The sequence below is a fragment of the Lepidochelys olivacea genome, assembly GCF_965140295.1.
Source record: "Lepidochelys olivacea isolate rLepOli2 genome assembly, chromosome: 19".
Lineage (NCBI taxonomy): Eukaryota > Metazoa > Chordata > Testudines > Cheloniidae > Lepidochelys > Lepidochelys olivacea.
The window spans coordinates 12,825,934-12,849,687 of NC_140429.1; the positions used below are offsets into that span (position 1 = coordinate 12,825,934).

The 23,754-nt window shown below is 42.3% G+C and overlaps 1 protein-coding gene across 1 annotated transcript; it reads right to left on the reverse strand.

Annotated features, from left to right (window-relative positions):
- Positions 1-1,861: 1,861 nt before the first annotated feature.
- On the reverse strand, positions 1,862-23,754 carry SRSF4 (serine and arginine rich splicing factor 4). The gene is made up of 6 exons (XM_084652292.1): positions 23,528-23,754; positions 8,153-8,295; positions 7,136-7,248; positions 4,592-4,806; positions 3,484-3,573; positions 1,862-3,327 (listed from the first exon to the last, which is right to left on the reverse strand). The coding sequence occupies exons 1-6, from the start codon at positions 23,632-23,634 to the stop codon at positions 2,508-2,510; spliced, it is 1,488 nt and encodes a 495-aa protein (XP_084508418.1). The 5' UTR covers positions 23,635-23,754; the 3' UTR covers positions 1,862-2,507.

The window sequence follows — 23,754 nt, forward strand, 5'->3', positions numbered from 1 at the left end:
CAGTTTGGGGCATCTCCAGCCTGTGACAACCTTCCTGCGTTGTTTTGGTATCACTGGCTACCTCCACGTCTGGCAGTTGAACGGATACACACGTCCATCATGGCTGCGTGGCGTACACCCAGAGTGACTGCACTGAGTAAACAGGAATTAATGCTGTAGGGTTTTGTCCCCTGTACCACTATTAAGTTCTGACAAAGTTGTATTTTGTATTCTGAAAAGAGCTTTATGTTAAAAAGTGACCCTAATATGATTTTATACCAATAAACTGTCTAATATGTAGGGATATTTGTTTATTCTCTGCCAGTGACGATGGCCCTAAAAATGACTGCTTAAGTCTATATGGACCTCTTTTTTACACCTTAGCGTCACATGCTTCCTTCCATGAGGTGTTCTGAGGAAACGTGCAAGGGAGCTTGGGAGAACCTTCTGGCACTCCAGACATGGCCTGCTCCCCCATTCCATTGCAGCTTCCTTCCCTCTCCAAAGTTAGCATCTCCCGCCCCAGCACACACACCCCTTGCTAGGCCTACATGAAGAGGCCTCTCTCACAATTCACCTGCTGTAAGATGCTGGGGCACTGTTTTGGTATCAACTCAAAGTGGCAAGTAAGGACTCAACTTCTGCAGGTAGCACTCTGCCCAGTCCTGATCTGTTCCAGGTGCCCCTTATAGAAGATGTTGCAAATTGGGAGTACCCCGACCAGTAAATACTATAGTATATTCAGGTATTCATGCAGTAGTTTCCCTTTATGACCTTCTGTGTCTCTTTTACTTGTAACACATGTCTAAGGCAGAAGTCCCAAAAGGGATGATGAACAGCATATGAATCTTCATTATTGGCTTGAGCCATTAGAGCAATTCCTGCTCTCTAAATAGTGTAAAAGGAGCCTGCCATGCTACAAACTAACTATACAAGCTGTTATGCTTCTTGGAGGCTTTCTTCCCATCTCACCATAATACTGAGAATGGTCAATATGAACCATGAGGCTGTGAAGCTGGAAAGAATGCTATGCCAAAGCAGCCATCAGGACACAGGTATTGCTTCCTAAGAGGCCGGGTCTCTCCTTTTACAGCTTTCTTGTAGCACAATTCTGAGGAATGCTTTAATAAAAAAAAAAAAGTGGATTTTCCACATTAACCATGACTTAATACAAGTAAACTACTGAAACCCCATCACCTTAAATCTAGTCAGTGTGAGGAGCAGGTGCAGTAACTTAAACTGCTTTTGAAACTTCCTGCCAATTTTAATAGATTTAGTTATGGTTCTATTTTACCAAATGTTTTTCTCTGCTCTGTTGCTATGCAGAAGACCTGCACAAATGAGACTGACTATACAGAGGAAACAATGGAACTGACTGTACAAAGTGTTGCCAGATGCACAAAGTAAAATTAAAAAACAGAAAACCGTGTTTTGCCCCAGTCTCTCAGCTAAGCTAAGTTTAGGTGTTAGCGGCATCAATATTAGATAAATCACCTCTGTCTGAAAATGTTTTAAACTGACAATGTCCCTTTATAGGGACTCAAGTGAAATATTTTCTTCCTTAGGTTATGAAAACTGAGGCTCGTATTTCACTCAACTTGACCAATGAAAACAGGTTTGTCAGTTTCACTATAATTCTCTTCTCTATACAATGCCGCCATTCCAAGCAATGCAAGAAAGTGTTTCAATCTGAACAAGTTATTTCCACTGGATTTTAAAATAAGTGTTCAGGAAGACATTTCTTCTAATGGTCTTGGGGTTTTCTGAACCCAGAACTTATATTTTGGGGCTAAATTGTTGCATGTTCCTTTATATTGATTCTTTTTTTATTGTAAAGAGGCTAATCACGGCATAATTTCATTTAAACCACCACTAAATGTCATCAAGCAAAAATAGTCTTTATTCAAATTTCATGGAAACAGGGATCACTGTACTTTGCAAGACGGGGAAAAATAAAATAAAAAAATTTAATATAAAACAAGGATATTGTCACAATACCAGAATATGGAACTCTACTTTTTATTCCCCTATGGGTTACTGCAGGTATCTATTTTCTTGACTGCGCTATTCACAACTCTGTAAATCCAAAAATATGAAACCAAAAGTAGTATGAAACTTAAGACTTAGCACTTTCACTAAATGGCATACATCAAAGGGCATCAGTTCAAGGGCAAAAATAGCTGAAGTCACCATACCTACCTATAAGTCATCATTCCAACCTTATAAACCCATCAAAGTACACTGCTCCCTCTCTGTAAGGCTGTTCTTGGAAAACAAGGCGATTTTGGTGTTCTCGTGAGGATTGTGTTATAAAGGGGACCTTTCTACAAGTCAGTAAATGAGCTGCATAGCCTTGACCTAGAAGGCATTGCAGAAAGGGAGCCCTGTACTGAACGATTACAGACACACCATTAGGGTAGTTAAAAATGTACAGCATTGACATGTGTTCTACTTCAATCACTTGTGCTACAACTACCAAACATGTACAAAAGACTTTTCATATAGTTTCAAGTGTGGTTGCAGCAAGTTTAGGACCTCGAACGAGATCTTGATCTAGATCGGGATGGTGATTTAGAGGCAGACCTAGATCTAGACTTGGACCGGGACCTAGTTTTTGAAATTGACTTTGATCGGGAGCGAGATTCTGATTTGACATTTGGTTTGGATTTAGAATTTGACCTAGATCTGGACCGAGATTCATGACTTTTGTCCATTTCCTCACCCTCATTTTTTACCTCCTTTCTTTCAGATTCTGGTTTTAGATGCTCCTTTTCCTTGGACTCTGATCTGGATCTGGATCTAGACCTAGACCTGGACCGGGACCGCTCTTGGTCTTCCCTCTTTTTCTTCTTGTTGCTAGATTTGCTGTCTCGCTTGCTGCGCCTTTTGCTTTTCTCACTCTTGCTGTGGCTCCTGCTCCTACTTCTGCTGTCATCCCTACTCCTCTTCCTTCCTTTCCTTTTGTCCTTACTCTTACTACGACTCCTGCTCCTACTCTCCTCTCTGCTCTTGCTCCTGCTCCTAGCCTTGCTCTTTTCCCTCTCTTTACTCCTACTCCTCCTCCTCACGCTCTCCTTCTCTTCCTCCACTCTCTCCTTGCTTCCACTCCTGCTCCTACTTTTACTCTTACTCTTTTCCTTGCTGGGGCTCCTGCTCTTTGCTTTTGCGTCGTCGTTGTTCTGGACAGCATCCTCCGCTTTGTCTTTACTTTTGCTCTGGGTTTTCTCTGCACTCCTGCTGCGGCTCCTACTTTTATCGTTTTTGCTTGGACTCCGGCTTTTTTCCTTTTGGCCTCTACTACGGCTCTTGCTTCGACTACGGCTCTTGCTTCTGGAACGGGACCCAGACCTGAAAATGCACAAGTGGATGGTGACATATCAGACTTGAGCATGGTGTGGCTCTCATTTGCTATTAAATTTTGGTAAACAATAAAGCAACGCCTATGCTGCAGCGTTAGGTCGATGCCTCTTACACGTCCCCAGGATCTCCCCCATAAAAGTATACCTGGATCTTGATCTACTCTTGGAATGGCTGCTTTTGCTACTGCCACTACGGCTCCTGCTCTTACGAGAGTGTCTGCTTCGAGAGCGAGACCTGAAACAAAAGGAATTGGCATTAAGTCATTCCAAGGCCAAGGAAAGAGAAACACCTCTGATCCTGATTCAATAAAAACCCATGTGACTAAAGAAGAGTGAGAGCACATCAGTAACATTCTCTCCACTTCGAGACAGAATAATCCCAAAGCATTTTACAGACTGTAGATGGGGACTCTAGAAATGCCTATAAATCACCACAGCACAACATCTTATTTCTCATTCCTATATCCTGGAAATGCTGCCACTTCTGGAGTTGAACAGGGCTGCCAGTCTGAAGCAGAAGCACAATGGGTTGCAGGTGGGGGAGCTAGGTCTTTCCAAATGAGCTCAGGTGCCTGGATCTAACAGTGTTTCCTCTTCCACCTAAGCAGAGATTTTTTCCCAAAAAGCAGAACATATTTTTTCCGGGAGTAAAAACTTAAAGTTTTGCCTGTAAATTTAAGGGTCTGGGTATCTTACAAAATCCAACACTACTAACCTACAGAGAGTTGAACATGAGGATTTTCCTTTCTGCTGAAGCCCTTTTCTTGTGCCATATTGCACACACCACATAAAAAGCCAACCTCTACAGAAGAGCAGGAGGCATCTCCCAAGAGAGAAATGGTACAGTGGGAAATTTATGAACTTTCAAAGGGGAGAAGGAGTTTTACGGACACTTCTGTATGTTTACTTCTGCCGCTTATCACGTCCTTTCACGCTGTGGTAAAGGGCACACAGTTTAGGCAAGAACCCGACAACACTGCAGTACTTGCACAGCGTGTAGCTCAGTGGAGCTAGTCAGTGATTGGCACTCCTAGGTATTATGGTAAAACAAATATCAGGTACTAAAGTGTCCATCACAGAGCACACCATCCGAAGAGCGGTGAACCAATTTTCCGCATTTATTTCCAACTGATTTGGGCTGTCACCAAAAACTCCGTTTCCTGGGGACCCAGCGTACCTCTAAGCATCCATGGGTTGGCACTGGCTATTCGATTAGACTGTAAGAGCCACAGCTGTATTATGGACAAACATACCTCGAATGGCTTCGGCTTCTGGAATAGGAGCGGCGCCGTCTGGATCCAGGCCTGTCTTCCACTAACCTAATCTTTCTGCCATTCACTTCTGTCCCATCCAGCTTTTCAAGGGCTCTTTTCATATCCGAATAGGATTTGAACTCAATCACACCTTCATTTTTTCTCCCTTTGTGTGCGTCTGCATATGTCACTTCGCCTGCCTGACGCATATAATCCTGGGAGGAAAGGACAAAAACATTGCCTTTGAATCCAGAGATTTAGTGTTTCACGCTGGTTCTGTTTATTCCCCCTCACTACTCATTTAATCTTTTCTTTAAAATGCAGAAAGCAGCATTGGTTGACTTGCCTGAGGCAAAGGGGGGCGGGGGGGGAGAGGGAGAACAGCTCACTTTTGCACCCTCTTAGTCCTAATGATTATCACAGGTTCCTGTAATTGTGCTCAACAGCCCACACAAGATAAACACAACCAATCAGCAAGGATCCACTGATGTTAGTGAGAATTTTATCCAAAAAGGATTTTTGCAGAAACAGGTCCAGATTTCTGAACACGACAAGTAAAGACACTGCAGCAGTAATTTTGAGGCAAGTTATTATTTAAAAGGGGTAAGCTCGATGCAGTAAAATATGCTCTGGATTGAAGCAAGTTTCTTCTCACTGAGGTGATTTAAAAACATAAGATTTGCACTCTGATTTTTTACCTTTTACCTTCAAGTTTAAGGAGCTGTGTTTTTAAAAAAGGGAACCGGTAAATGGTGACTGAAGCCCTATAACAAAACAGGGGCAGCACAAGCAGACAGTGCATGCTTCCTTCACCCTACTGCCCAGCTATAGTGTACTTCAGACTTGTCCTGGAGGCCCCATTTTCCAGCTCATTCACTCCCTGGCCTCCCTTCTTAGACTGCTCAATGTGGTGATGGGTTTTGTGATGTGCACATTTGTTTACCAGGACCACACAGATTCTGTCCTACCCCAAACAGCCTGTCAGATGGTGCTGACTTTCAGTCAGCACTGATTCAGGCTGCAGTACCAACCGCATGTAGAGGTCAGTATCATTTTCAGTTCTTGAGTTGCCAGACTCCTGTCTTGAGATGCTTTAGTGCTAACTTCCCCCACACAAACCTGAATCCAGCACAGGATTACTCCATGACATGCTCCAATTGCTTCCGGTATTAAAAAAATATATTTTGAAGATAAGCTACTGGTGGTTTAAAGTGTTCTCAACAACATAAAATGCTATTTAAACCAGACCTACATGACAGGTTTGTAGTAAGTTACAGTTTTCACAGAATAAGCAGTTGACGATATGCTTTATATCTGAACTATGAACTAATTCAGCTTGAAAACACCCCTGTGATGTAGATCAGTATTATCTGAATTTTACCAACAGAAAAACTAAGGCAAAGGAGTTCAGTGATTTGCTCAAGGGTGCAGAGGGTGTCCAAGGCAGAGCCAGGATTAGCTCTCTGGCATTCCTGGCTCCCACTCAGATCCAAATATCAGACCTTTGATCCACTTGCAAATTTTTCTTGCAAGTAAAAATTTATTCATGTATAACATGTATTCTTGGTAACTCCAGGAGAAAAGCGCAAAATAAAGAGTCACCCAAAGAACAAGCAAATGCTTTTAAACCACCCATAGCTGGGATGACGGCTGATCGGTATCATAAGAATGCTCTTTATAAATAATTTAACCTCTTACACAACAGAGGGCACAGGGTAATCAAGCAGCTACAGGACAATATTTTACACACTCCCCCACCCCATAATCACTACATGTGCTGTGGCCTATAGTTAGAATTACCCAAGTTTTTCTATTACAAAGTCATTTTCAGCTCCTTACAATTTGAGAAATTTTACCTTTTTGACTGAAATTTTGTATGATTGCTCTCAGACTGGAAGAGAATTTTTCTGAAAGTTTCCTCAAACACGGGTGAGTTGTTTTCATGTGAAAACATGTAGTCTTTTGGCTAAAGTTGGAAACTTTTTTCACACAACACCAGCACCTCAGAAGTTGATGAAGGAAACTTCAAATTTGATAGGACTCAATTCCTAGGTCTGATGAAAGTCTGATTTGACTTGGCAGAGTTTTAAAGGCAAGTTTGTTTGTTTGTTTTAATCTTTACGTATGTGCACAAGCTTATGTTAAATGAGAATACTACTGTTCTCCCAAAAGTCCATTTACAACATGCATATATGTAAATGAAGTGGAAGTCTCATGATTCCATATAATGACATATAGCTTTTGAATATGTGTATTTGTATATGTGTACTAATTCAAACATATATTCTCAAGTGTGGGTGGGTATGAGAATGAATTTACACTTACTAAAATGAGAAAATAGAGCTTCTGCAGTAGTCAAATATTTCCAGTGCACAGGATATGATTGGAGCTGTTCTAAATAGAGTGTTCCCTCACAACAAGCAATGCTTAGTTGGTGCAATGGCCACAGGATCACACAAAATTTTCTTGGATTAACGATCACCATGTCATTTATGCCCTTTTTGATCTTCAACCTCAGGCAGAGTAAAGAAAAGGGCCCCCTACCTTCAAATCTTGCCAACTGCAACGGCTTGACAGATTTTCCACGATCAATCTGTACTCTGTACGGGTGGGAGGACCGTACTTATCTCTTCCGCTTCTTCTATAACCATATCCACCTTTAGGAGGTGACAAGCAGATAGCAATACTTCAGCTAGGGAGGTGGAGTGACTTAGTCTACACCCCACATAAATAAACTATTCTGCCCAATATGTCAGCAAATACATTTAATCTTTGCCCCACCCTCTAGACTAAGCTAGAGTCTCCTTGATTAAAACATAAAATTAGAGATAAAAAACATTAAAAAATATAACTACAATACTAGCCCATAATTACAAGGATGTATAATTATAATTACAGTTACATTTAACATGCAATTAAATTTAAGTTATTACAAAAAATTTTTTGAAACAAGAAACCAAATCACTAAAGCCAGTTTACTAATGTTACTTACATTGATTAAAGGTTTTCTGAATATCTGATATGAATATAGATTTTCAGGCACCTATTTCAGTTTAATCTCATCTGTCTCTAACCCTTGGGATCCTCACCACCCAGGTCTAATGGGAAAAGGTTGCGGTCGTCACATGGCTTCCTTTTTTGGTCAGCCAAGGGCCACAAAGGTCAAAGCCACTCATGGAAAGGTAACCCAAGGTCAGCAAATGGAACAGGCAGTCATCTTAGCCTCAAAGGACTCTTTTAATTAAAACATTGAGGTCTTTGTTAAGTCTATGTTAAACAATCACATTACAAACAAACAAATACTTAGAAAATAAACAAACAAATTAATAATAATGGTACAAGAAATTGTGTTCATACATTTATTAATCAGTTAATTAATTAAAATATCATACAATTAGCAAATTGATATTCAAATATTTAAATACATTAACAGTTACAAAAACAAATTATTCAAACTTCATATCATGACTGTCTTTTTTTAAAAAATTACGTTTTTTTTTTTAAGTGAAATATCTTAATTAAAAAAAAGTCACCGAGATACAAATGCATTTTAGTGCTTACTGCGTCCAGAACCATAACTGCTGTCACGTCGTGGGCCCCTGGCATGTTCAACGATAACTCGCTCCCCACAAAGGTCTTTACCATTTAGCTCATAAACAGCATCATCTGCATCACGCAGATCGTCAAACTCAACAAAGCCGTACCTAGGAGGAGACAAAAGTAACTTAGGCAAAGCTGCACAGCCCAGGATACGGATATTCACCAAGAGCAATTCGTATCACATATGCACTTTCACTGCCCATGGAGCCTGGCCACATAAGGCAGCACCAGACTTTTAATGACCATCAGTAGCCAACTCTCGAGGACTAAAGGCAGGGAGATTTTGACCAAAGGTCCCAGGCCACAGAACAAACATGCTCCCCAATTTGTTGGCCTACAAAGCATGGTGCTACACTTCTCTTTCATCATTTACTACAGTAAAGCTAGAGCAGTCTGGCCGTTCTGGTGAACATGACTGGTTTACTACGAGACCTGGGTTCCATTCTTGGTTCTGTCATAGGCTTTGCTAGAAGTTAGGTAATCTCATGCTATCTCAGTTTCCTCGAACTTTGAACCAGAGGTATTCACCCACATCAGTGTTTGCAAATGGCTTGAGCTCCTGAAATAGAAGGTGCTACAAGACAGTAAAGTATTAAGGCATGTCAAGAAAGGGAGTTATTCAGGGAGGTTGGGTAATGTTCCTCTCCACTGGGGACAGTACTGAGGTGTCTGAGTAATGCGAGTAGATGTTATGGCAATGGGGTTGGACGTATAGTTCATTAGGATTTTCAAGTTAGCCTTCTACCAAAGAGCTTCCCATAAAGTCACCACTCAAACCGCTCTATCAAGCCACCTAGAAATTAACATTTGATATGAATGAAACACATGAATATGTTATGTATGGGTCCAGTCCTGCAAGTGCTGGGTGTGTGGAAATCCCAAGTCCTGAAACTGGGAGCTGTGTGCAGAGTGGCTGCAGAATTGGCCCTACGGCGTTTTGTTAGTCGTAAGACCGACCTTTAGATAGAGTCTCCAACAAAACCGTCCACAAAAAACGCCCATGCAAAATTCCACTGAGGTTCAGAGGCTACGTACAGTAATAGTAGCCAGTGTAAATCAGGTTGCAATCACGGCCTTAGCTTGTGCTTCAAAGAAAAACTGCACCAGCTTTGCTCAGGGCTCTGGATACACACATGGGGAGACAGGAGGGGGAAGATGCCAATTAGGAAGTGAATCTTAAAACTAAGACTTTAATTTGAGCAGGCATTTCTGAGCACACTGTTTTTTGTTAGTTGCTGCAAGACAGCAACACTCTAGGAGCGGCAGAGAAGACTGGAAACCACTTGCTTCCCTGATTTAAAGATGCACCGAAAAGCTAATGTCAACATTTTCAAAAGTGAGTGCTGAGACTCAGGAATCTAAATCCATAAATGGTCCAATCTACAGAAGTCAATGAAAAGGGTAAGCTACAAAGTAGCTAATCTCTATCACTCACATTTGAGAATAGTGACTGTAGGTTTTTTTTAAAAAACAGTTATACTGATCTCAACAAACTTCATAAAAGGAAGGTGAATATCATAATTGGACATGGTTGAAAATTTTGAAATTAAAAACGGACACTTTTTTGTGGGTGTTTTTTTTAAACGGGAGTTTTCCTATTTTTTTTTTGTTTTGCCACCCATAACCACAACCCCGTTTTACATATGGGAAACTGAGGCACAGATAACTGAGGTGACATGCCTACGGCTGCAGAGCAACAATGTTGGGAAAAGAACTCAGATCTCCTGACCCTCAAAGTAGTAATGGCATTGAACCGTTATATAAACGCAGCTATTTTACAACAAAATACAGGTAAACCCCCATTATCCAAATGGCTGGGGGGGGAACATACCAGAAATTACAAACAATCTAGGTTCAGATAATAAGAGATCACCTATATTTGAAATCCATTCCCCCTTTACTTACCTTCCAAGACCCAAGTTCAGGCTTCAGAGTCTCCCCTGCAATAGCTGATGGCATCACAGCCCCGTACAGCAGTACAGGGAGCCCCGTTTCAGCTGGCTGCAACATCTCTGGCTGCTGTAGGGCAAACAGAATCCTGAACTAAGGTCTGAGCAGGCAAGTAAAGGAGGAAATGGTTTTTATACATCTGGGTTTCAAATGTAAACATACGTAAATTTAAGTGTACACAAATTCTGATCTCTTAGCTTGGGTAGTTTAGTTTATAAACATTTTCATTTCCTCCTTTAATACCCATTTAACACTAGAAGATCCTTACTATGCAAATGTGAAACATTTTGATTAAATATTTAACATGAAAATTCGTGTCTGGCCAAGTTTCATCGTAGTTGCTTTTTCATGCAAATAAATGCCGGCCTCAGAAGAGGGGCAACATGTGCTGAACTGTGGCTTGGAGCTGGCCCTTGGAACTGTTTAATCACAGCAGTAAATACATCTGTGAAACTTTGTCATTACCCCACTCATCTTCTGTTTGCACAAATAAAGCAATATCCCCTTACATTGATACAGGAACTCAATTGCTTTGTAACACTATATTAATAGTTACTCCAACCCTTGATTAGGTGTCTCCCTAGGTGCCAGTAATACCATACAAAGTTTGACACAAGAAATTAACAATTTTTTTTTACTGAAACTCCAAGAGTGGGGTGGGGAATTTCAGGGTTGCGGAACAGGATTATAGGAATATGGTCCTAATACCAGCTCAACAAACCTACTCTTTCTAAAAGCGTCAAGGGTACTTTTCATGATGAGTACTCAAATCATTCACACCAAAATAGGGGACCCTCAGCAGCACAGCAAAATCTAACACCAGGTTTGAGCACTGGTTGAGGACTGCCTGGAGAATGCAGTATCTACGGAGTCACTGACACCACCTTCTACAGACCCTGAATTTTCCTTGAAGTTTTCCCACATAAGATATGATCAGGACAAGTCCTGCTTAGTGGGATGTGATAGGTACCATGTTACACCTTCTCTCCTCCTTTCCCCCACCCCCAAAAGAATGCTTTAATATTTGTCCCATACCCCCCAATAAAAACAGTATGTAACATGCAAGCAACCCTAGAATAAACAGGTATTCACGTGATGGATAAGGGGTGGGGGGGAAATGAGTAAGAGAAATAGATTTTCTGGAGAAAAAACTTTCAAGGGTTTATTTATAAACGGTAAGCAAAGTTTTATAAAATCAATGAGGGGTGATAGTTGTTTTTAAAGAACATTAAAATCATCTCACGCAACCCAGACATACAGAGGTAATACTGAGCCACCTCCCTTAAAATATATGTATATCACACCACATGGTTTAAATACCATGAACTAAGAATCCCTCGAAGTGTAGTTTCACACCACAAGAAACGACAACTGCTGACACAGCCCTAACTATAGCAATTGAATCTGCTGTTATACGGTGGTAGTGCAAGGTACTCTTTTAAATATCTACTGTTACTGCTTTGTATGTGTCATAAAGCTACCTACTAAAAGCCTCAATACCATTTACTTCAGACTGTGTGAAGCAGCATCATTTTACTCTCCATCTATCAAAAACAGAAAAAAAAACTGCAAAAGCACGCACCCCTATTGCTAACCAATTTCAACAGATTAAACCACCTGAAGGAGCTTTTTATTAAAGCTGAAGACAAATGGGATTTTTTTTAACCCGTTTAGGGTCCCAAATCCCAACAGGAAATTCGCTCCATTTATTCTGCCATTCCTCCATCTATATGATGCTTTGGGGCCATTGGATTCATACCAGTTGCACACACATACTCCTCTCCATACACCAATGTACTGAAAGACAATTTCTGAGACACAGGAGGTGCCAACAAGTTCTCCTGGTGCTTGTGAATGGACAGCTCTGGAGCCCTTGACAGACCGAGATCTAGTAGAGATCTAAAAATCACATACTTCAGACGGAACCTGAAAATGGTCACTCTCCCCACCGCCAGTTTATGCTAGAACTTCATTGACTTCAATGGAGTTGCATGGGGCTACATCAGGACTCAACTGGGATTGTGGTCTCCTGTGGCTTAATTAGTTACTGCAAACTTATATTGCAGACAAGGTTGCTTAGCATTTCATTTGACTCTAATGAGATTCTAAATAGAATAAGAAAACGTAGGTACAGTATTGTCTTTCTTCTTTTCAGCCAAACCACGGTTTCAGTTTGAATGCTTCCCAAATCTGGACTTTGAGAATTCCCTAAACTTCTTCTCATAGGCACAGCCTGAGGAAACACCTGTAGCAGAAACAGGTTAACCTGAGCAAAGTGCTGTGTTAAGTATTACTTGCTCTGATGGCAGCACTTAACTAGCACAGGTAAGGTCAGGTAAAATATTAGTATTCTTGCTTATGGCCAGAAATACTCTAATTATATCTGTTGAGATTTTCTTGCAGTTATTTTCTACATGTGGTGACATGAGGTAATTCAATTAATTCAACTGGTAGGAAAGCTCTTCCAAGGAATTACAAGGGTTCTGTGAGATGATGGATCATGAAATTGCTCTTAAATGCTGCTTACAGTAGCAACCTAGCTTTCTACAAGGACTTTTTTTTTTTAATTACAGTATCCATTTGACAGCAAGTGCTAGTTAAGTTTCCATTATTTCATTTGTACTTCTGCCTAACTCAGACACCAGGGCTTGGTTTCTGCCTAAAGGTGAAATATTTTTTCTCCTACATATTTTCTTTAAAAAAAGTACTGTTTTTGAACTATGAGTAGTGGGGAAGGGAAAGAGGGAACAGGAGAGACTTTTCCTGCTGACAGATGAGACACTTATAAATGGCTGAACTTTGAAATAAACTTGAAAATGTCATGCAAACAGCTGCCGAAGAGAAAGTCAAGCAGTAAGTTTGAAGGAGACGGGACATTTTAAAATTTAAACATCTGAAAATTGCACACTGAATATATGTCCATTATGAAGTATACCTCGATATATTTTATGTGGTTAAATGTCTTAAGAGGTACAGAATGTGTACTGAAGCCAAGTTAGTTATTGTAGGAAGGTTACTTTTGCATTCACAATTTTAAATGCAATTTAATCAATGAATTAACAAGTGTTTTATATTCCAGATATATTGAGCTAGAGATACAGGTATGAAAGGAGTTCCTGGTTAAAGTATTTGTTGTGTAAAGTCTTCCGTTCTCTGAGCGGAAAAATGCTGTTCCTTTAAGTTTAGGTGGGTAGTCTGATCAGCCCTTCGTATAAAGACAGACTTGGCCTTCATTTTACACAAAGCCAAAATGAGACCCCCAGATTGAAGGAAGGAGCCGAAACTCAGCTCAGGCACCTCTCTTGGACCAGCAAAAGACTTTGCAGATTTCAAACACTCCTGCTCATCTTCTAGCTTTGACTGGACACTAACCACAAATTGTTCAAGAGCATTTTACACAAGAGATCTCAAGTATGGTGATGGGAAGAGCAAATGGTACCATTTAGTTCAATTTTGTTTCATGTCTGTTGTTGAAAATGAAGGAAAAATGGCTAAAACTGCCTATTACTGGAAGTTAAGTGAACTGATCTTCTGGAAACAAATCTCAAGGTGACTGCTGGCCCATGGAGTATAAGAATTTGTAATGATTTCAGCTAATAAGGAACGTATTTAATTGCCATTAAGACATCCTTGCAGCTGGATAAAAAGTAATGAATTGGACACACTGGGACTATGATTATAGGAAAGACTTCAGCTGATATTTACTGTTACCAAAGCTTCTTAGAGACAATCCTCCTTTTCTTAGAGTGTCTGAATAAATAGGACTTGGTCCTTTAACAAGTAAGCCAATTTCCAATCAAATTTGGCCCAAAGGTTAGGTTTTGTTTTTAAAGACCGTTTTTACTGAACCTATAAGCAATAAATGAAATGGGAGAATATTTACAAATATTTACAGTATATACACACACTGCACTATACTGCTAGCATAGGAGAATATGAAAGTCAGAGACTAATCTATTTTTGGCCAACCTGAGCTAAATACAAATAGTAGAGAGACAGCATAAATGGTGAAAAATAATAAGATTCCTGGCTCCTACTTGTGCTTTTTCATCTGCAGATCTTGAGGCATTTCACAAAGGTGGAGGAACTCTATGGGGTGGGGGACTTTGTCTTTGTCCTTTTCTGAAATGTGCCTAGTAAACGATCAGTAAACAACCCCATTTTTCAAGTGAAACGGAGGTACATAGACTGACTTACCAAAGGTAATAGCAAACCAGTGCCAGAGCCAGAAATGGAACCCATATTTCCCCAACACCTACTCTTGCACCAGACCACAGTTTCTAGAAGTAATAGTTAAGGAAGTTAGTTTGTTCAAGTCATTGTAGGACCATTGAATCCATGTATATGGTAAACGCCAAAGAAGGGACTTCTTTACCAGCCTCTAGGAGCTTCTGAAATAAGTGAGAAATGTGCCATTGAATTTGTTGGTTGTTTATATAACAGGGCCATGATCCTAACTCTGTGCTACCATGCATGTTCCCTACTAACCTGTGACATACTGAAAGCCAGGCAGGTGCCCCAACTCCCCCAAACCTTCCAACAAACAGCCTTACACTAAGAGTTGAAATGATAGCAGTGGCCTAGAGAGCCTTTGGGGATTCTGATAACAGCTGGCCATGGGGGCATAGGAAACTACTACTGGTTTCAGAGAGTTGCAGAAAATTGGGAAGGGGAACAATTTAAAAACAGTTTTAAGAGACAGGGCTCAATTCCCATCATTACTATCATTAACTTGTAGCACTTGTGACCAATATTGCAAGTTCCTTCAATGTCCTAGAAAAAACTTACTGAATTAACTATTTTTGGTGTTCAATATAATAAATGCATGTATGTATTATTTGGGCCAGGATTGCATGTAACCTCTCTGGGGTGGCAATGTGATGTGAACCCTGGGAAATGTTATAAACTTAAAAGGACTGTATTGAACAATGTGCCAGACAAAAATCGACGTTTGGGACAAACAGTGTCAAGTGGTTTGCCACCAGGGTATTTTCTAGCACAGGGGTGGGCAAACTACGGCCCACGAGCCGCATCCGATGCGTCAGCTGTTTTAATCTGGCCCTTGAGCTCCCACTAGGGAGAGGGGTCTGGGGCTTGCCCCACTCTGGTGCTCCAGCTGGGGAGCAGGGTCGGGGGCCACCCTGTGCAGCTCCCAGAAGCAGCAGCATGTTCCCCTTCCTGCTCCTACACATAGGGGCAGCCAGGACCCTCCGTTCCACATGCTGCCCCCGCCCCAAGCACAGACCCCCACAGCTCCCATTGGCCGGGAACAATGGGAGCTGCGGGACAGTGCCTATGGACAGGGCAACGTGCAACAGAGCCGCCTGGCTGTGCCCCCGCATAGGAGCCGGAGAAGGGACATGCTGCTGCTTCTGGGATCCGCTTGAGGTAAGTGCTGCCTAGAGCCTGCACCCCTGAGCCACCCCTTGCCCCAGACCTGATCCCCCCTTCCACCCTCCAAACCCCTCAGTACCAGCCAGGAGTACCCTCCTGCACCCCATATCCCCAGCCGGAGCCCTCACCTCCCCCTGCCCCGAACTCCTCATTTCTGGCTCTACCCCAGAGCCTGCACTGCGAGCCAGAGTCCTCACCCCAACCCCAATTTCGTGAGCATTCATGGCCCGCCATACAATTTCCATACCCAGATGTGGCCCATGAGCCAAAAAGTTTGCCCACCCCTGCTCTAGCAGGAGGTGAATGCAAATTCCCCACCTCCTGGTTATGCAAAAACCCAGCCTTGGGAAGCTATGCTCTGAGGAGAGGACCATTCTCTGCTGATCATCTGTTCCCAGAGTCTCAAGATCAAATGCCAAAGCCGTATAAAGGAAAGACTATCCTATGGATGGGTGTGCTAGTTCTGGTTCTGAATCTGAGACAGTTATGAACTTGTAACCTCAGGGAAAACCCAGCAGGTGACTTTGAAGGACTGACATCTACCAGAGAGAAAGGCCGAGGCTGGGGTGACCTCTGGTCAGCTTTTTGACATGCATGTAGGTTTATTTATTTATTTAAGTGTTTTCTCTGTTATGCTCTCACCTTCAAAATAAATACACTTGCTTAAAATGATCTGCGTGGTAACCTGTGACTGCTGGCAATTACAGCTGTTCATAGCCTTCAGAGAGAAAGCAAAGTACAAACTGCTGGCGTGTGTAGACAGTTTGGCTTGCTGGGGACATCGCAGTGTAAGCAGGGAACTATGCAGCCTGGAAAAACCCTAGTCACAAGGGAGACGAACGTGGGTCTCAACCCAAGAGATGTGATGGCTGAGGAACTGGTGACTTAGAGTGGATGCTTTCGAGAGACCATAAGTGGGAAATACAGGTGCAGTTGCCACCACCTGTGACAGCACTGACTATAATCAACAGCTCTTGGCATTTTTCCTGCAGGCGCCAATGCTGGTGCACATGCACTAGGGAAAGGCTCTGTGATTACCACCCCTCTCGCGTTTGAGTTAAGAACATGCACATTAACCCTGCGATCCCAATTCTCTGGGTTAGGTTCATGCTGTTATTTTGAGTAATTACTACATCTCGGCAAATGCAGCTGACTGGTGAGCTGCAATAACTCTGTTATTCTCTGGCCACTCCTTAGGATGAAATTCCCAGAAGCCTGTCACAAGGCCTCGAGTGTTACATACATGTTAAGAATTTAAGCTGGGAATTGGGCTTTGTGCGGGCCCCTCACGGTAGAATGGATTTCACCCTCTAGCAGAGACTCCTAGCTATGTCAAGCTACATGTGCTGCTAACATATATGACAAGTATGGGCACGGGGACAGAGTTACAGATGTCTAAGGTTCTTCCAACAGTGGATGGCAAATTAAAGTGTTCTTGTAAAAGTGCATCTTTACTCCCGATTTCAGAATCTTGTCTTTGAAGTGTTAGTTCAGTTACGGTATAGAATATGTCTCACACTGAACACCTAACTGTGCCTATGAAGTGTTCCTGATTTTTTTTAAAAAGTTCTTTTTATTAAATGTTAGACTGTACCTGTGGATTTGTCACTAACTATATTGTTATACATTCCGTGCACACTTAAATAGCTACACTGCATAACACATCAGTGGTCTAATGCAGGACATTAACTATGCTTATTTTATTGGATACCTAGGTACGTGCATTATAGCACCAAGAATCCCCAGTCAGGATAGCGGTTCTATTGGGCTAGGTGCTGAGCCCATCTCACACCACAAAGCTTAAAATCTAACTGAGGCAAGATGCAAAAAGTCGTGGTAACTGGAAGGGAAGAGGGGAGGGAACCAGTAACAAGAACATGTTTACAGTGATGTCTCCAACTTATGAACTCCAAAGGGACTGGTACCAACAACTGGAGGGAGAAGAGAGGTACTAAGCAGGAACCAGGATAGATGCTAATAACTAAGCTGTCCATGAACTCCATGTGATCTGGGCTGGTAGGGGCCATGACACTTGTCAAAGGCATTGGCATATAAAGTTTAAAGGAACTATAAGTACTGAATTCAGCCATGATACGGTAGTTCCCACATACTCTATGATGTACATCCTACCTCCAGCCTAAGGCAACGCATTCCTGTTTTTGTGGAGTTCACAAATTGTGTTTGACCTTCTGAAAACATTAAGAACTGCACTGATACAAGCTACTGGTATCACTGTGAAAACCAGTGACATTTCCAAACTGGTCCATGGAACACTGGCTGGGGTTACAGAAAACCAGGTAGGTTCATGATGCTGGCTCTCCTTGTTTACTGCTGCTATAAATGCCTAGCCTCTTCAGTGGAAAACATACTACTTTATATTTTGTCCCATTACTTATCCAAAAGTTAAATGGGATAAAGAGCCTCTTACTTCTAGGTCACTGGTTCAAAGTACAGTGCACATTTGTAATCATTACCATCTTACAGCTGTTTGGTCTGTGTAGTAGAGGGTTTCAGTCCAGTTCCCACCAGGCAGGCTCTAACTGGCCCTCTCGTTGGCTGCTTCTGCAGAAAAGGTGAGGACTGAATGGGAACGGAAACAACTCCCCTCACACCTTGGGACGGACTGCTCCACCGCGGCCCCAGGTTGTTCTGTGTTCAGAGCTGTCAGTCTGGCACCCTTCACCAGCGATAAATTGAACTAGAAGCAAGTGTTAATAGTTTCAACCCTCTATACGGAGGTAATCAGTTCTGCACACAACTTTCTAAGTTTCAGAATTCTTTAGGAAAAAATATTTATAGCCATCCGAACATCAAGAACCACTAAACCTGACCATCTTTTTGAAATTGGCATCTGTGCCAGAGACACAGAACATCCAAATCTTCCTGGTTATAACTCCTAGTTAACGTTCTTATGAAAAGATTAGCATAACCAAGATTTTACCCAATAATGAAACACTCAACTACATGCTCCACAGAAATAATGCCATAATCTAATCTACTAAGCAGCCAAAGACAGACTCCCTTAAAGTTGGCCTGCAAAAGGAGAAAAAACTGGGCCTGTTTTGCTACTTTATCAGGGATGAAGGCAACCTGCAAAGGTTTTTTCTGCTTGCCTTCTTGCATGAAAGCTTCAGGTCCTGTCTGAACATGGAAACTGACTGGAGAACTAGTAAAACAATATAACCAGAACCAAGGGTACAACAGTGAACTATTAACATGAGAAGAGATTTTTTAGAATGTTTGAAATTTCACATGTATTTAACTTTAGTGACTAGTTACTACTTTGGAAAAAGTAAGTTTCTGTTAAGATTTAAATATCTTGCTCATTCAATTGAAGTGTTAGAGTTCAAAAGAAATACCCCTGAGAAATCCCAGAATGCTTCCAACAAGCTGAGGAAGAACAAACTGGACACTCCATCTATTTCTAATGTAAAAAACAAGCAGAAACACACCTCCGAGGCCTTCATATTAATAAAGCAGAAAAGAAGGGCACCAGCAGAATTTTCTGTAAATCACTTGCAGGTCAACTTAAATGTTTCTTACCATCTAGATCAATGTAAATACCATTTAGTGGCATCCAATATATTTGACTGATTTTTAAAGTTAATGGGTGCTGAGCACCTTTATTTATGTGCCTAAATAAGGATTTAGGAACTTACCTCTAGGCACCCAAGTTTGACACTTTTGGCTTTGATCTCTGTGCCTCAGTTACCCATCCGTTTAGCGAGATATAATACTTCTCTACCTTGCAGGGGTATTGTGAGGATAAATACATAAATATTCGGGAGATGCTCAGATGGAGGGCAGATAAGCACCTACATAGAAGCTTTTTTCCTAAAAAATTATTAGATTTCAAGTTGGTGTCCCTGTAAGTGAAAGTGTCCAACTCTTAGAATTATTATTGCTTGCCTTTAGCAAGTTTTTAAAAGATAAAAGCAAGCTGAAATGCCCAATTTTCCAGGCATCTTGTTCATGCACTTCTGACATGCATAGTTCCAGCTGCCATCAGTACAACACTGGCTAAGAACAAGGTGAAGAGGGAGTGGAATCTAGGTGCTGGAATTAAAATGGAAACGTTCAGTATGAACTAGGTTTTCACTCCCTTCCCCTTTTCAGGTAAATGCTGCTTTAACTACTTAAATTATAAACTCTAATCATCATTAGTGGTGATCAAGATCCAACTCAGCTTTTTTGGACTTTCTGATAATATTGCACTCCAGTTCCATTTTCTGCCAATGCATTTAATCTTAGCTTCACCAACTGCTAAAATACTGAATAGCTAATCTCCTGCAGGCTAAGCAGTTAAGATAACCAGCAACTTTCTAGAAGAAATTGACAGAATCTCATAAGTCACCCACTGTGCAGTAATTTTTAATCATTTGCTAAGCGCTGCTAAAAATAAGTTTTGGAGAAAGGATCAAAGGGCAAACAAAGCGAACTGTAAAGTACCCTCACAAAAACTCAATGCAAGATTATGCTGGGTATAAAGACATTACACCTGATATTTTTTTTTAAAAGTAGATTTTTGTCAATCTGCCATTTTAAATTCAAGCCAAGTTAACTACAGCTTGTTGAAAGATTTCAAAACAGATGTTGAAATTAAAAGGATTTTTTTTTAGGAGAAATTGTTAAATTACTCCTAGAAATATACATAGGACTGAGCCACCTAACTATTTGAAGAGATCAATTTAATTATAGCAATAGCAGGTGCCACAGTCAATGGTGACTTCCATCTTCCTATTTTATATCCCGCATAGTTTTAATTATCCATAGCTTTCTTAAATTCCTTTTGTAGTGAAGATCTCCACATGTTCTCCAGAATGGCTTTTTTCTTGAAAATGGAGCAAACTAGATTCAGCCACTGTTTTGAGTTTTAAAAACATTCTCCTCCCCTGTGCCCATGTGTTCAAATGATAATGTATAATTTCTTTAAAATGTTGAAATACACCAATTTCAGACTTGGGACCACATTACAAATGGGTCCCGTGGGCAGCCTCTTGCACCCACAAAGAGTCTCAGTGAGCACGGGGAGTTGTACAGGTCCAATTGCAGTACTGGGACTATGCATTTATATAATTCTCAGTGAAGCAGAAAAATGAGCAGGATAAAAGCTGGTTGCATCGTTTAATGACCACGCTAATCTAGCAAATTTGACAGATGCTAGTTAAATTTTACAGACATTTTTCTATTTTGGGGCAACTTCAGTTAAGAGATTCAACTAATCAGCAGTTCTCTCCCAGGGAAATTTAATGCAAAAAACTAGCATTTGTGCATCACTGAGGTTGATAAATCAGGCATGCAGGACAGTCAGAAAATTCCAAACTTTAAGGTTTCTACTTTCTCAGTGATCATACTGCATCTTGCACATATGTAGTACTCTCTAATCCTGTTTTCCTAGTTGCATATAAATCTTAATATCTGATTTAATCTTGTTCTTAACTCTCAAATCTGGGTGCATTTCTTCAGATTACTCCGATTTTGAATCTCCTGATTCTGAATTTAACAATTTTAATAAACTATAAAAAGATGCCCAAGAGAGCCCTGGAAGTTTAAATCTTCTTAACAGACTGGGCTGAGAAGCAATGGTAGTGAATTTTGCATGTGTTTCAACCCTAACTTGCATGGCCACAGAAAGAAAAGGTAGGTTCAGTGTCCAGGGCCCATTCAATCCTTAGGCCCTTATAAGGTTTTGAAGACAAGTTTTAAGCAAGCTTAAGCCCCACTTTGCTATTTAGGAAAATAGTATTAGCATCTTCCTATCAAAAGTTGTGCTTCTGAACAGTTCTCTAGAAGATCATAGAATCATAGAATCTCAGGGTTGGAAGGGACCCCTGAAGGTCATCTAGTCTAACCCCCTGCTCGAAGCAGGACCAATTCCCAGTTAAATCATCCTAACACGGATCCCAATCTTACTCATCCTAAGTGAAATCAATAGGAAATGTGGAAGCACAAAGAATGCAAGCTAAGGACTACAATCTCCAACACAAGTAGAGCGAAGGTCCAGAGGCCAATTATTATGGTGAGGTTTGTAATGTAGATTGCCTGCTAGCTAGGAATCAGAATGAAGCCTCCAGTTTATTACATTGAAGCCAGAGATTCTTAAACTATTGTCTATGGATTGATCACTGGTGGTCTGGAGCATTTGCTGCTGGTCCATAGGCCAGTTTGGTGCTTGCTTTCCTAGTTTCAAGTAGCTAATCACATTAAGATAAATATTGAATATTTTCCCAAATAAGCAATTGTAGTTGCCACAGGGATGTTACTATGGATGTGAAGTAGGTGGGGAGTTGATCCATGAAATGCTATTAGGACACAGTCCACATTATGAGAAAACTTGAAAATCTCTGGCCTAGGCCTACCTACCATATGGTACTAACTTGCAGTCATTTGTAGCAGAAGCCACATGGCACAGCAGTAATCTAGAGGGAAAGATTCTGTATCTAAATATCAGTCCACTATTAGGTTCCTAATGTGTCTAGACAACAAACAGTAAGTTCTTAGAGGAGCACCAACTTGAAATCCAGGCAACTTCAGAGAATGAACTGTAGGTACTACAATTGTCTGGTTCCGTAACCTATTTTTGTAGTTAAACATCCTCCTATTTTAAGAAGTGTTCCTTTCTGTCTGTTTGTATGGAGTTTTCACACAGCAACAGCACAACTCTCTATACAGGGCATACAGAGTGCTTTCAAGTGTAAACAGTAGAACTGGAAAACAGAACGTTCAAATCTTTCAGTAACAGTAATCTTTAGTATTACCTGGTGCAATAAATAGCAGGTAAAAGACGAACATGTGGGTTTTTTAAAGGCTGTGCCTTCAGTCACCTTTTAAACCTGTTATGGGCCAAACCACCAATAAGACCATAGAGTATTAAATCTTGAGGACTCCTTTTAGCTCAAAAACTAACTTTAAGAGACTCCTCATCCCCACTCCCAAAGGAAGCCCTAGCTAACTGTATACTCTACACTCCAGGCAGGCTTTTCATGTCACCTACTTATAATCTTGCTTGTGAAGTAAAAACTTCAAGACTCATTTAACTAAGTTCCAGAATCTAAACCACCGATTCTGCCCACATTAAGATTCCAAGCTTGGATAGATGGCAAAGCAATGCAATAGCAGGATGTAAAGGATCCCGCTGTGGCAAGACGTCAGTTGCCAGAACTGCACATATAATCATGAGCCATACTAGGACTACTGCCTGGATCAGTAGTGACCTTCCCCCACCACACCATTTCCCCCCCCATCTACTAATCCACAGTGATCACAGCCTTTAAGTGGGATGGATGGATAAAGGAAATATTGCCTCCATCATCAAAGGCTGTTGGCCTCTAACCCAGACATCAGTTTGCACCAGTTAGGAAAGGTGAGGGGGAAGAGGTTTGTGAACAGGACTGCCAGGCTGTGACAGCCTCAGCAAGGGAGATTTCTAGGCACAAGGCCCCCCTCTAAGGGAAATGCTCTGCCGGACCCCTCTCTGCCCAGCCCATTGCAGCCACGTTTAGCGCTAGTACCAGCTGTGGGGGGGGAGGAGGAAGAATGTGGAGGGTGGGACTTGCCTGCGGGCCACAGGAAGCCTGGGGCTAAGCTACTGAGAGACCCCACAGGCAGAGACCCCAGGAGTCCTGGCCCCAGACCGGAGTCCTGGCCCCAGACCCGTGCCCCGGCCACGAGGCCAGGCCGTTGGGCAGAGACCCCAGGAGTCCTGGCCCCAGACCCGTGCCCCGGCCACGAGGCCAGGCCGTTGGGCAGAGAACCCAGGAGTCCGGGCTCCCCCCGCCCATGCTGTGCCGCGTGGGGCCAGACTCACAAGTGGCGAGCCAACCCCCTCACCCCCACCTGTCGGCGCCTGCGCACACAGGGCCCGGCCCGGCTGCGCTCAGCGCGCGGGCCGGCAGGAGGCCGGAGGCGCGGGCCAGGGCCGGCTCGGCTCTCGCCCGCCGGGCCCCCCACGCTGCGCGGCCCGGCCCGGCCCGGCCCGGGCCCGCCGCTCACCCGTTTTTGAGATCCACCTCGAGGATCTTGCCGTAGCCCTTGAAGAAGCGCTCGACGTCCCGCTCCCGGGCCTGGTAGCTGAGGCGGCCGATGTAGACCCGCGGCATCTCCCCGCCTCGCACCCTCACCGCGACCGGCGGCGGCTGACTCAGCGCGCGGGGGGGCAAGAGGGGGCAGCGGGCGGCGGCGGCGTTACGCGCACGGAGGGGGCGGGGCGGGGCGGGGCG

Excerpts from the sequence above, each read along its gene's own strand:
- SRSF4 (XM_084652292.1), bottom strand. The coding sequence starts at position 23,634 with ATGCCGCGGGTCTACATCGGCCGCCTCAGCTACCAGGCCCGGGAGCGG. Across the intron at positions 7,249-8,152 it reads CAGTTATGGTTCTGGACGCA|GTGGATATGGTTATAGAAGA; the intron begins GTAAGCACTAAA and ends CACCTCCTAAAG. Across the intron at positions 3,574-4,591 it reads AGAAGCCGAAGCCATTCGAG|GTCTCGCTCTCGAAGCAGAC; the intron begins GTATGTTTGTCC and ends CTTTTGTTTCAG.